The 13,641-nt window shown below is 45.8% G+C and overlaps 1 protein-coding gene across 2 annotated transcripts; it reads right to left on the bottom strand.

Moving 5' to 3' along the window:
• Positions 1-3,192: 3,192 nt before the first annotated feature.
• On the bottom strand, positions 3,193-12,470 carry LOC120790302 (interferon regulatory factor 4-like). 2 transcript variants are annotated; one of them, XM_040127667.1, is made up of 9 exons: positions 12,378-12,470; positions 11,930-12,169; positions 10,985-11,171; positions 10,747-10,820; positions 9,755-9,893; positions 9,561-9,662; positions 8,104-8,481; positions 6,464-6,576; positions 3,193-4,673 (listed from the first exon to the last, which is right to left on the bottom strand). In XM_040127667.1, exons 2-9 carry the CDS (start codon positions 12,125-12,127, stop codon positions 4,512-4,514), a joined length of 1,353 nt encoding a protein of 450 aa, XP_039983601.1. In that variant the 5' UTR covers positions 12,128-12,169; positions 12,378-12,470; the 3' UTR covers positions 3,193-4,511. The 2 variants fall into 2 exon arrangements, with proteins under 2 accessions (XP_039983601.1, XP_039983602.1); XM_040127668.1 differs by having other exon boundaries at positions 10,777-10,820.
• Positions 12,471-13,641: the final 1,171 nt, after the last annotated feature.

Raw genomic sequence — 13,641 nt, 5'->3', positions numbered from 1 at the left:
GCAATCAAGTCCCCGGGGTGTTAAAGACGCTTGTATACGCGGTGCCTCTTTGAACACACAGAGGCCCTCGTAAGCTACGGTTTCAAAAACGTATACGTAATCAAATAATCTGCAAAATAATCCTGTCTAGTCTTCAAACCTGTCACACCCAGGATGAATGCCCAGACACCCGTTGTGCATTAGTGCACATTTGCATACAGTCGGTTTGCTCGCACCACGGTTCAACTTAGCGGGTTTTACGCATTCATCTCTAGAAGCTCCAGCTCACCAGTTCAGTCATGCCGTCTGGCAAGTCAACGTGTGGCTCTCTGGGAGGAGAGTGAGCGCAGGGCGTGTGCAGGGTGGGGGACACGGCAGGCCGTTATTCAGGGCAGCGAGCGGCAGAGGCTGCAGCATCTGAGAGGAAGATGGTGACAAAAGAAAGTGTCATTATGGTTGTGGGTGTAGGGACTGCACGGTACGGTTATGGCAGGTCTAGTCACTCTGGGAGAGGAGACAGACGGTGACACACCCGCAGCTCACATGAGAAAGTTTTACAAGTTTTGAGGGGTTATCTCAGGGCAGATGAATTCACCCACTGAATCTCAGCTATCAAGGCACCAGCTACCCATCGGTCGTCTTTTGGCTACAACTTTATGTTGTTGTCTACATTCATGCAACTCAGGCCTTTTTTCTTTTTTTTTTCTTTCTTGGTTTCCAATTTACATGTAGGGGAAAGCCATACAGGGCAGACAGGAGTTGTTTTGATTCTCTGTGTTCTAAACTTAGCTCTCTGCCCTCCCACGGATTCATTCACAAAATAAGTTCAAAGCCCAAAACCTTATCCGTTCTCTGCCAGCTTTCTGTTTACAGTAACAGAGGTGAGAAGGGGGAGTTTTGTATTTTTGTTCACCATTAGCTCTGTTCCATTCAGGAGGCCGAATGACAGAACTTGCAAAAACATTTCAACTTTGATGTCATTTTTCTTCACCATGAGTGGGTAATTAAAAGGAAGGAGAACTCTGACACATCAGAGAACATGCGACGGTACTCACCTTGATTGTCGAGCAGGTTTGACTGTTTTTGAGGCAGATGTAGTCGTGCAGCTGGGCTTATAAAAATGTGGCAGGATGAGTCAGAAGCACAAAAGATTTCACGCTGGAAATTTGTGGCATTAGGGGGTTGCCCTATTTATATATGTCACATTTTCGGGGTTAGCATTTATAAGCACCACATAAAGGTTTAATAAACAGTTGTGAGCCTCAGCAAGAGAACATTTTTTAAGCGTTTATTGATGCACAGTATATGTCAACAATCGTAACTTCTCCTATGAAAACCTATTTTATATTATTACGGTTGTATTTTGCTAGACTGTCATTTACTTTCTGTTTATATCTCATCCTCCAGTCCACAGGAAGAGTTCTTGGCGACTTTCTGCGAAATTCTTAAAACTGGAGCGATGACTCATGGGATCCAGCTTCTCCCCTTTGTGAAAAGTACAAAAAGATGTTTTCTCTTGAGGTAACAGACGACATTCAAGGACCCACCTGCTGTAGAAAAAACTGCAACATGTTTGTTCACGATCTGCCAAAAACATATTGCACGTTTGTTTTTCTTTTCTCCCTCGGCGAGCACGGACTCTTCCAACATTGTCGTGTTCCACAAAAGAGCAGGACAGTTACTAATAAAGTGGTGTTTGGTTTTTTCATCATCACCGTAAACTCCTTTAAACTCCATTAGCTGAAGCTAGACAATGTGCTTCCACAAGATCAGTCCAAATGGCCCTGGAAGTGCCCTGGTAGATTACTGGTACATTTCAGGATCTTAAATACTTCAAGAATAAGGCCACTGATATTTTTAATATGTTATGAATCGTAAACAAATTATCCAAAAAAGACCAAAACCAACAACTTGTTAGTCTCTGTTCTTTCTGACTTCCCTTCCCATTTTGTGGTACTAACCTCCAAAGCCTATGGTTCTTACCAAAGATGGAAAACTTTTTTTTTTTTAAAAACGCTTTCAGATGTAGAATTTTGTGTTTTTAAAAAGGCTCGGTAATTCCCGAAAACCAGGGGCCGCTGTAGGTTTTCAAAAAGTTACTCAAAAAGGAAGAAACGGTGCATTTTGTTGGGCGCCGTTTCCAGTGGCCCATGAATCTATATTCGCTGCTCAAGTGAGCATTTCCGGCAGCAGGACGGTGTGTGTGCGGGATTGAGTCAAAATAAACTAGTGAGTGTCCGTGTTTATGGTAACGAGGGAGCTCAGTGGCACAGAGGAGTAAAGTATGTCAGGCTCGGGACAGACACACCACACTTACTGACCATTTCACTGTTGGTTTTGGTCTTTCTACGGTGTTAGTTGACAATATGAATACAGAATATCGCCATTTGCTCTGTTTTAAGCGTTGACCAAGCGTGTGCTGCGACGGCTGAAGTGGTCGTTTGGTAAATCCGATGGGTCAGTTGATGGAAAATTAGTGGACGTAAGTTCTGAGGGTAATCAGTTGTTAAAGTAATTTAGCAAAGAAAAAAGGAACGGCACAAACTAACGTTCAAATAAAAATGTGAGGATTTGCTGCCTTTCTGTGGTTTTTATTGTAATAAATATAACAATAATATAACATCTTTGGGATATTGAGGAAGAACGAGCAATTTGAAGATGTCACCTTGGGCCCCGGGATATTGTGATTAATTGAAGCTCTAATTAACACAGTAATCGATAGAGAAAATGAGCATCAGTTGCAGCTCGAGTGTAGTTTACAACATCTGTCAGCTGTGTGCGGGTTCATATTAAAGTTCGAAGCCCTCTGCGTGCTGACAGGCAGTAGGCAGTGGCTTTCAGAGTAACTCTGAATTGTTTTTCAAAAGCAGCCTTATCAAGCGATGACATCTTCCTTGCTCTTCTTGTAAATTATTTCACAGCTGTGACAAGTGTATCTGTGGGGTTTTTGTGATTGTTTTCCATGGAAGTGGAAACAAGACTCTAATCTATGAGCAGAAACCAGGAAGGCTTTCTCTTAAGCGCAGCGCGGAAAGCGTGGCCGACCTCTTCCTCCCTCTCCTCCCCTCGTGATGTCATCATATTGTTTGTGATAACGAAGCGTTTGATTAACCAGCCTCATCCTGCATCTGAACCACACTTCCTGTTCAGACGTGCACGCGTAGCACTGACGTTACCTGTGGAGCTCGCACACTTATGAACAAGAGGTCGTCACTCTTTACACTTCAGCCATTTATTGTTTTTCAGAACAGAAATGTGCACTTTCAAGGCAAAAAAAGAAAAAAAAAAAGAGCTCTAAACATTCACTTTGACTCCTTCTCGGATCTCACGTATGACACTTCAGTTGAGAAATGTATCATGGAACTGAACTATTTGTCACAAAATTGTTGAGTAGAAAAAGCTTATCTAAAATCATCTCCCTGAGAGCTTCTCTAATAAACGCGGCCAGGCACAAGACTTCATTCATAATTTACTAAATGGTGGTGATAGTGTCTCCTAGCAACAGAAAAATCTAAAATATTTACAAGTAAAATGTAAAAAAAAAAAAGAGTTCTGAAAGAAGTAGTTACACACTTTTGGAAAACATGCTCGCTGGCCTTCTTGCCGGGCGTTAGATGAGAGGATCGATCCCACGCGTGTTGAAGCTTTAGCCGGTGGCCCGTTGGCTTAGTTTGGCATAACGACGGGAGGTAGAGGGAAACAGCTAGCCGGGCTCTGTCCCAGGGTAAAAAAAAAAAAAATCTGCCTCCCGGCACTTGTGAAGTCCGGTAATTAACACGTTACGTGTCGTTAGGGTCTTTGTACGGATGGAACAGGCTCTAAGAACAAGTACGGGGTGCTTTACGTGGCGGTTCGGTGCCAGGACTCAAACAGCCAAACAGTTTGCCCCGGGTAAACCCCCCCCCAACCCCGTAAAAGACAGGACTGCCGTTTTTTTACGCTTCGGATTTTGCACAGATTGAACAAACCAAAGGTAACGTGTTAGACTGTGAGCTTGAGAGGTGCTGGTAGGTGGATTTTGTTAGCTCTGGACCGAGGGCGTGCTAGCTGGTTTCCCCCACGCTTCCAGTCTTTACGCTAGGCTAAGCTAAGCTAAGCTAAACAGCTGCTGGCCGTAGCCTTACATTTAATGGGACCGGTAAGAGAGTTATTTCAATCCTCTCACCCAACTCTCGGAAGGAAAAGAGAATGAGCGTGCTTTCCAAAACGTCTAACGGTTTATTTAAGGCACAAAAATTTTAACTTACGGTTTTCTATAGTACAATCAACTAAGCTGTCAGTTTTGTTTGCATGGTAAGTATAGAAAAATATTCAAGGTCCCCTGAAGGTATGGTAAGGGAAAAATAAAATCACTGCAAATTTGTTTTCAACCACACACAGGCCCTGCTGGGCTCTGTCACTACGTGTCCATCATTTTACGTATAAAACCGTCCCAACTTTCCCCCCTCCCGTCTCGGGGGTTTCCTCATCGCCCGTGTGAAGAGCCATTGCTGCACCTGGAGGTTTTCAACAGTCACTTGAACCCACACGGTTCACTCCTGCATGCTGCTGCTGTGGTGGTGTGTGATGGCCCTCTGGTAGTCCTCCGAGGTGTTTATGTGGTCCGTGACCCCCGGGTGCTCGTAGCTGCGGTAGTAGTGGCCGCCCGTCTGCTGGGCGTAGTACAGGAGCTGCCTGGCGAACAGCGGCTCCACCTGCGGCACAGCAAGGTCAGACAGGTCAGCCAAAGGCTTTGATCTGGCACCATTTTCCACTATAGATAGTTTTTCTTTGAGCTCAAATCTTTAGTCCTGAGAAATCCTTAGTTTCTCTAAGAAACTAAAAAGTAAGTTTTGAAAGTTTAAAGTAGGGTTTCAAAAGTGAAAAATGGGATTTGAAAGTGTTAAAAATAAAACTTGGAAGTCTGTTAGTGCAGCGTTTCACAACTGTAAATTCAGGTTCAACAACAAATCTTGGACCTAAAGGTCCATTTACTTGCTTTTTCCAGGCCTTTCAGCTGTGACTCATGGATGGAGTTTGCCCGTTTGTCACGGAGATGGTGCGGAACTATGAAACTTTGGTCGTGTGATGACAGGTACCTGTTATCGGGGTCGGATGAACAAACTCCAATCGTTGAGGGTGATCGTGAGATGTGGTTGAAAGCTCTGGAGAAAAGCTAGTAAGTGGACCTTTAAGTAAGATGAAACATTTTTGGTTTTTTGTGTTTTTTGAAGCACTCATTTCAGTGGTTAAAATCAGCTCTTTCAGCCTTTTTGAAAGGGGGTAGCTCTGAAATCAGATCTATCTCGAATCGGCTTTTCATTACTCTTCAGTCTGCCGATTATTTTCTTCTTTAATCCGTAAATTTTTAAGGTTATAAAATAATAGAAATAATTAAAGATAGTGGAAAAATACCCATTACAGTCTCCTACCACCCAGGGTGATGGCATCGGTTTTCTTGTTTTACCTGGCCAACACTCCAAAACCTAAAAATATTGAGTTTGCTATCAAAAAGGAAAGAAAAGCAGTAAATCCGTCTAATGGAGAAGCTGCAATAAGGGAATGTTTGTTATTTTTGCTTAAAAAAATTACTTAATCACTGCAGATTGAATAATTGACTCATTGCTGTAACAACAATCGGCATATTTCCTGAATCGACGTGAAAAACAACCGCTTCTAGCAACTGTTACTGCGGCTTCTGTGTCGACCGAAGATGACGAGTGGGACGATTACGTTTCTCTCTACTGAGCGGTCAGGGTGAAATAATACACCCCCCCCCCCCCCGAAAACCCAGAAATCAGCAGTGTCAGACTGAGGAATGAAGTCAAAAAAACAAACCGGTAACGTCAACCTGATTATCAGGCTATAACAGTAGCCGCAGCAGCCAAGAAAGGCTGGAGCGTAACTCGTTAGCCGTCAGATTTTTGGGCTTGTTTGGTTGTTTCTGGGTTTTTTTGTTTTTTTTTTGTTTTTTTTTACTTCCTGGGTTTCAGATTTTCCCAGTTTCACACTTGTACCAGAAATCCAGTCACGCCAAAGCCGAAATAGCAGATCTGATTCTTTCAGACGGGGGTGTGTTAAATAAGCCCGACAATCAGACTGACTTCCTCCTTCATTTTCACTCTAAATCAGTGGAAAAAAAAAAAAAAAAATCCAGATGTGAGCAGTGATTCAGAGGTCTGGATGTGGCTATTGTTGAACATTATGAGTGCGGAGAAGTTCAAACAGACTCTCAAATCTGAGGTTTTAACTTTCAAATCCCATTTTTCACCTTTCAGACTATACTTTAAAGTTTCAATACTTAACCTCCGGCCATTTCGTTTGGATTTTATTAACCATGATACCGATTTGACCTCACAGCCTCCCAGCAAATATTGTGTTTCACCGAGCTCAAGACCTCAGGATCTGAATTTGTAGGAGGTACTATGAGGTACCGTGGGGCTCATGAATTGAGCGGTGGTGTAAAATGGAGGCAGACGCTAGTGTTACAGTTGGGGGCAGTCACCTGGACAGTGAGGGTCCGTCTTTGTCTCTGCGGGTCCAGACACTCGTCTCCGAAACTCAGCAGGACCTGGAAACGAGGCAGCGGCCGACCATGGAGCCCGTAACTCTGGATCTCTGATCGTTGGGGAAACAGACGTCAGTGCACTATTATTAGGTTTGATATCTGAAATGCGACTTAACTGGCAGATTCAAATGATTTCAGAAGAATTTCGCTTGAAGTGGCATGACCTTTGGGGGTGATTCGAACGGAAAGTCCTGGTCACACCATGTATGCAAATACCATTAGCTGTCAGGCTTACACAGCTGGGCTGTGGGAGGAGATGATATGGCTGTGTAGAAGTCATATGGCTGTGTAGAAGTCATGTGACTGTGTCCTCATCATGAATTTCTGCTTAAAAAGTTTTTTTTCTGCCCAAGTTGTTAAGTTATGTTCACTTTTTTCCTTTTTTTTTTGGTTTGTGTGTGCGTGTGTGGGGGGGTTGGTGTGTTTCTATTCAGTTCTGTTTTTCCAAAGACATTTATAATAAATGAGCCGTAGTTTTTCTCAGGGACAACTCAAATCCTCACTGCTTCCTTACTCTGAGCAGTGAGTAATGATTGACTACTCTCTGAAAAACCTTCAGACCACAGGATCACCAAAGACACCTCCAGCCTTCTGAATGAAAAACAGGTTCAGTCTGCTGAACCTTCACCTGTGTCTCCGGCTGCAACTCGTTTCCTAACACAGGTAGTAGCCAGAGATGACGCAACTCCATGCTCAATTTGTACAAGTTGTGTACAATTATATATCACCTATGTCAGTATATAGTATTGGCGTTTCTTTCCACTATTTTTATGTTTTCATACAGAATGACGGCGTCGTCTTTTGTGTTTTACTACGAGAGCAAAGACGTGTCTGTTCCAGCCATCGTGGCAGTTTTGGACACAGGTTGAAGGGTTTCTCAAAGATTGCCGGGTATTTATTTTTTCGGAAAATCCGATGCCGAGATGACTAATCAAATCGCGGGGCCGGAAATTGAACCTTTTTTGATGAGTCTGGTCAGACTTGTAGATCTGAGTAGTTTGGACTATTGAATGTAGGCAGAGCTCATTTGTGTTCTGTGGGCCATGTGGGAGGTTCGGCTTCGTGCATATTATAAATATTTTGGCATTGGTACTGAACCTCGGGTCACGTTGGCACTGGTATCGAAAAAACGTCAAACGTTACTCAGCCCTGCTTGATTGACAGAAAAAACACTTTGAACGTATGCGTCGGCTTCGACACAGGTCCATTAAAATGAAACTACGCCGCCTGACTCCTCAGCACACGGTGCTGATGACGGTGTCCCGGAGAGGAGCTGTGCGACGCGCTTTAATGCTGAATCTCCGTCGCTCTTGACTTTTCAAACTAAAATGCCAAACGTTTGGTTCCAGCTTCTCAGCTGTGAACGTCTGGCGTTCCATTTCACTGTGGGCTGAACATCTTGTGCGTATCTTTGGGCTGTGGACTGTTTGATCGGACGAACCAAGCCGTTTGCCCTGGACTTTTGGAAATTGCGATGGTCACTTTTCACATTTTTCTAACATTTTTTTTTGGATTAAAAGGAGTAATCATTTAATTGAAACGGGTCATTAGCCGCAGCTCCGTTCCCGCTGTCTCACCTGTGAGGTAGTCCTGGGTGTGCAGGAGTTTGCACGGGACCTCTCTCTCCAGCTTGTTGGGCTTGTCTCCGTACGGGGACAGTCCTCCCTGCCAGTACACTCTGCTCTGACACAGCCTTCGAGCGTAGAGTCCATCCGCACCCATCCACAGTAGCACTCCCCTCTCCAGGGTGGACGGGGGGCTCGGGGGACACTCCTCTGCCCTCCTCTGGGCCGAGAGGCTGTCCACGGGCAGGGGGATCACCTCAGGACCTCCTGGCGGCAGGTAGTGCTTCTCCTCTGGGGAGCACGGGGTGATGTGGCACCCCTCCGGACTGGAAGTGGTCACCTCCCTCACCAGACTGTCCCGGAAATATATAGACACATGCAGGCGGAAGTCTGGATGGAGGAGAGGAGGGCACGGGTAGGGGTCATCAAACAGGTCAGTTCCTACATTTTGATGCATTCATCTTTTCACATTATTACTTACTCAATACTCGGTTTTCACGCTCAGAAGTGTAGCTGAGAAGCAATTCGCAGCAACGAATTCAACAAAACTAGACGAGACTGCGTTAAATGGTTACGCGGAGCCGGCGCCCGCTGGAGCCATTGTGTCGGGAGCTCGGAGGTTCCGTTTGCGAGGCTAGCTCACAGATCTGCGCAGCAACTTTCATGCCGGATTTCGAACTGTGAAAAGTTAACGGGAGCGCCTCCTTCAGCCCGGTCGCCGCTTTGGCTTCGCTAGCTAGCTCTTCTATAGTATGTCCTTCCAATTTTACTGGAGCTAGACCGCTCCTAGCGCCTGCATCAGGCCTACCACAGTGCCCATCCCTCTGAGTTTCATGGAAGCCGCATTCATTCATTTCTGGCCAACAAGGCGGGGATAGACAGCCAGCGCTTATCGCAGGCTTACAAAATTTGCAGACTTTTAACAGCCGGCAGACGCGGAGCAATATGAGTGTTCGCCGGTGGTCGCGCTTCTGTCCCACCTGGTGAATCTCCACCGACTCCCGAGAAAGAAAAATCTGGCTCCTCAGCCGCCAAATGTTCCCTGTCCTCAACGGCTAGTCTCTAACCTTGTCGGCCGTATGGTGCTGAGCAGGCAGTGGACGGTGCTCGATGCCAACGGTGAGACTGTTTCTTCCAATATCAGAGCGGTGTTGGACTGATAAGACTTTTATAAAGACGTCTGCATGAATACAGACAAAAATTAGGCTGCATACAGTGATTTGAAACTCAAATTTAGATCTCTACATCTCTACTCTGTCTTTGCACGTGGCCACAAACAAAAGCACGATCTTGCGCAGGTGGATTTGCAGGTGTTTAGACATTAAGATGTTTTCACGCTCGGTCTTAAGCTGTGGCTTTGTGTAAAAGCCACAGTGAAACACATGTAACTCTCAGATGAGTATGACATCTGGATCCGTAGTCCCCCTCCTTCTGATTTCACAGCGCCCTGTGAGGGTGTCCTTTAGTACCTGAGAGCGCCTCTGCTGATCTGATGCTGGCGTCCAGCGTGAAAGGCGGGGGCTGGCTGTCAGCAGGGCCGTACGAGTAAATTGAGGCTCTGAGCTGGTATCCTATCACAAGCAGAGAAGAAACGTGTGAGTACAACACAGAAACCGCCAGGGACGCTGGTGCCCGTATACTGCGTGGACGCTGAGCGCCGTACCGTTCTCCATGGACGGGCCCTGCCAGGGCAGGCTGCGGGGGGGACAGGGACACTGGGTGAAGGGCAGCTCCGGCAGCGGGGACTGCTCCTGGCAGTAGTCTCTCCAGCCACATTCTGGCGTGGCCATGTACTGCGGCATCTGCACACACGGAGACACAAACAGTCAGTTCAGCACGCGAAGCTAACCCCAGCCGACGGCGCATCTCTGTCAGCTAGCCACCAGCACGTCGGCCTCACGTGCTCCCGGTGGGCTCCAAGTACTTGTCACGTGTCGGAATAAAACGACGCGGCTACGCGTCTTGAGACGTAGCTCTACATAAACAGAAACTTCAGTTAGGACACCGTCGGTACATCTAACGACCAACTCTGCCCCTGGCCGAACTGTGTTTGTGGCTGCCCCCAGTTTTGTGTCTGAGAATGTGGGAGTTTTAATGACGTGAGACAGGAGTTTAGTGTATATATAGTAGATAGAGTAGAATTATAATCCTGTTAAGGTGGAAAAGGCTTTAACACAGCTTTTCCGATGTCATGTAGGGAGAATTTAAAGATGTTGTTTTAAAAAAAAAGCTTGATACATACATATATATAATATATCAAGACAATCTGGCAGGTAAATGAACAAATACACGTGGAAATTATTTAAGACAAACACCTTTACAAACTCTTTGGGTCAAGAATTTCTTTGGTTTGTGGGGGATGTGAAATCTGGCCACAAACACACACGACAGCTAAGAGCTCGGGGTAAAAAATAGGAACACTCATAATGCTTGCTAACACAGTTTCACACCTTGAGAGCTCAGACACTTTCCTAACGATTTTTTTTTTTTCTTTTTTTTTAATTTCAGCACAGCTAACGAGCCCATGACCTTCACTTGGCACCTGGCGGATCCCACCTCCCTCTCTCTTTCACTCACTCACACACACACACACACACACACACACACGCACACGCTCACTCTCCACCCCACTGATTTCCATTGTATGAAAGGCACCTGGGTCTGCAGTGCAGGGTAGGAGTGCACCTGATAGCTCATCGGACTCAGGGGACTGTCCTCCTGCCGGGGTCCTGAATGCAACACAGAAAAGTTCACTTTAGACAAACAAAGAAAACCTCAACAAACTGGTTGTTGGTCAGATTAAGGCTGCAACCATCGTGCTGCGCTGTCGTTTACACTCGTGTTTAAAGCTGTGCCGTCGGGTGTATGCGACGCTTGAGGGGTGGGTACTGACTTTTCTTGGCGCCCTCGGGGATGATGCGGTAGACCTTGTACGGGTCCGAGATGTCCAGCTGGCTCCTGTCCACGAGCTCCTCGAAGTCGTTGCTCTTGTTGAGGGCGCAGCGGAGGCGCGTCTTCCAGGTCGGCGGGTCCGGCTTGTCGATCCCCTCCCGAAACTTGCCCTTAAACAGCGCCCAGGCCTGCGGACAAGTCCCCGGCAAAAAAAAACAACGTTACAACCCTCTCGGGAGTTTGGCCTGAGAGCACCGGACCATCGGGTCCTGCAGAACTACGTGGGGGTTTCGGGGGTTTTGTGTTTGTTTGTTTTTTGCACGGTGGCAGACATCCGCCCGAGGTCTGGAGAGTTTATTTATAGAGGAAGCTGAAAATGAATCTGCAAGTATTTGAGTCACTTTTTAATTTTTTTTTTTTTTTTTTTAATGGGAAAGTGTCAAACGCATGCAGGCTCCAGCCTCTCACGCGCGAACGGTTCCTGTTTTTTTTTTTTTTCCCGGTCCAACGCGACCTTCGGGGGCCGTTAAAGAAGTCGTCGTCGGCTGTCGGAGCGCGTTTCCGGACGTGTTTGATCACACGGGTTCACGGGGCCAGGGGAGCACCGGGTTAGGCTGCAGCAACGGCTCAGGTCGCACGTTTCGCGCACGCAGAGCAGTGGCCGGTGCGTCCCACGGAACTTTACTACACGACACGAGGCGCGAAGCCCCGGAATTTAAAGCCCCTCAAACTATCTGGTCTTGCGGAGCCTGGGTTGTTAATGCGTCGTGAAGAGGATCATTTAAAAACATATTAACTGTCGGATTTCTCAGATTCTCCCTTTACATCACTTTCAATCTTGGAAATAATATTTTTTTTCCGCACTTTGGACACTTTCTATCCTGCATTCACTTTTTTCTTGTTTGAGTTCTGGCTGGATGGACACGCGAGGACGCGGGTCCCTTACCTTGAAAAGCGCGGCATCCTCATCCCGGTTGTAGTCCTGCTTCCCGGCGTGTTTCCACGGTATCCTGAAGATGGTCTTCTCGTCGTTCTCCCACACCAGCCCGGGATATTTCCCGCAGTCCACCTGCTCGATGAGCCACTGGCGCAGCTTTCCGTTCCCGCTGCTCCCGGAGCCTCCGTAATCCACCTCAGAGTTCATCTCCGTCCACACAGACGCGTGCAGCAACCCCGCCGTTAGGTCCTGTAACGCAGTGTCATGCGCTGAGGTGTGTTTTGACAGCAGTGCAAGTTTGGCGGAGAATCCAATATAAGTAAAACTCACTAAAAGGTAGGCTGCCCCCCCACACACACACACACCACCCCACCCCCCACCCCTCCCCTCCCCGGTCTCCCACGCAGACCAACTGGGCCCGAATGTGCGCCCCGGAGGAGCCTCGAAGTGGTCTTACCTGTGAAACTCGAAACCCGTCAAGTTTTGAAATCAATCAGTCTCGGAAAGCCCTCATCCTTACGGCGGGCCCGCTTAAATCCTCCAGCCTATAGTGAGCGGTGGGGGGGGGGGCGGAGACACAGACTCGTGGATGCTCAGCACCTGCTTTTGCCTCTCTCTCTCTCTCTCTCTCTCTCTCTCCTTCCCTCTCGTGAATCTTATCAACACAGAAGCCGAGCTCCAGTAAGACACCGGGGGAAACCCTGCCGGCGTAAATCAGAAGTGTCACACACCCGCACACGTGGAAAATCATAGGACGGAGAAAAAAACAATTCTTTGAAACGATAAAGCCTTACGAAAAAGTAAGTACAGAGTGGTCCCGCGGTAGAAAAGATGAGCCCAAACAAAGCAAAACAAAACAAAAAAAAACCTTCAGCGCAGGTTTGTTGCCACTGGAAGATTAAATAGAATGAAAAAAAAAAAAACCCTGCGATAATACCGCAGACAGTACCAGTAACAAGAGCCCACCAGAGAAGAGGATTATAAAGCGTGGCATACGGTTACAAGGCCTTTCATAGAATTATCACAGAGAGACGACACAAGGAGATTCGTAACAGTCCCACACGAAACACAGCTCAATTAAAAAAAAAAATTACAATTAAAAAAATTAAAAAGCAGCGGTCGAAGGGCGAGTAGAAGTAGCAGAGCTCAGAAACAGTAAAAGTCCAACCTTCAGATGTTTGCCTGAGCACAAGTGCTGGAGTGTGTAATGTAATATGTGTCATTAATTCAGGGAGTGTTAAAAGTAAAAGTATTCGTTCTGCAGTCGAAGGGCTCCTCGGTGCTATTGTATGTGTGCGTGTATACATATATACACACATGTATATATGTGTCTATATATGTATTTTTTATACACATATATTATACACATTTATTATATACAGATATATACAGATATATATGTATGTATGTATATATATATACACGTATATATATATATATATACATACATATATATCTATACATACATATCTATATCTATATAGATATGTATGTATATATATATATATATATGTATATATATATATATATATATATATATATATATACATGTTGATATAGATATGTAGATATAGATATGTATAATTATATATAGATATAGATAGATACATAGTATTTTACCTACATCTACATGATTTAAATATAGTATTTTAATCTTGCAGATGGTCGAGGTAGCATTAACACTTTCTAACACTTTTATACACTGTGGGGGTAGTTCAATC

The sequence above is a fragment of the Xiphias gladius genome, chromosome 6 (genome assembly GCF_016859285.1).
Source record: "Xiphias gladius isolate SHS-SW01 ecotype Sanya breed wild chromosome 6, ASM1685928v1, whole genome shotgun sequence".
Classification (NCBI taxonomy): Eukaryota; Metazoa; Chordata; class Actinopteri; order Istiophoriformes; family Xiphiidae; genus Xiphias; species Xiphias gladius.
This window is presented reverse-complemented; position numbering and strand designations above follow the sequence as displayed.

Excerpts from the sequence above, each read along its gene's own strand:
- LOC120790302 (XM_040127667.1), bottom strand. The coding sequence starts at position 12,127 with ATGAACTCTGAGGTGGATTACGGAGGCTCCGGGAGCAGCGGGAACGGA. Across the intron at positions 10,821-10,984 it reads CCCCGAGGGCGCCAAGAAAA|GACCCCGGCAGGAGGACAGT; the intron begins GTCAGTACCCAC and ends TGTTGCATTCAG. Across the intron at positions 9,894-10,746 it reads ACCCTGCACTGCAGACCCAG|ATGCCGCAGTACATGGCCAC; the intron begins GTGCCTTTCATA and ends CCGTGTGTGCAG.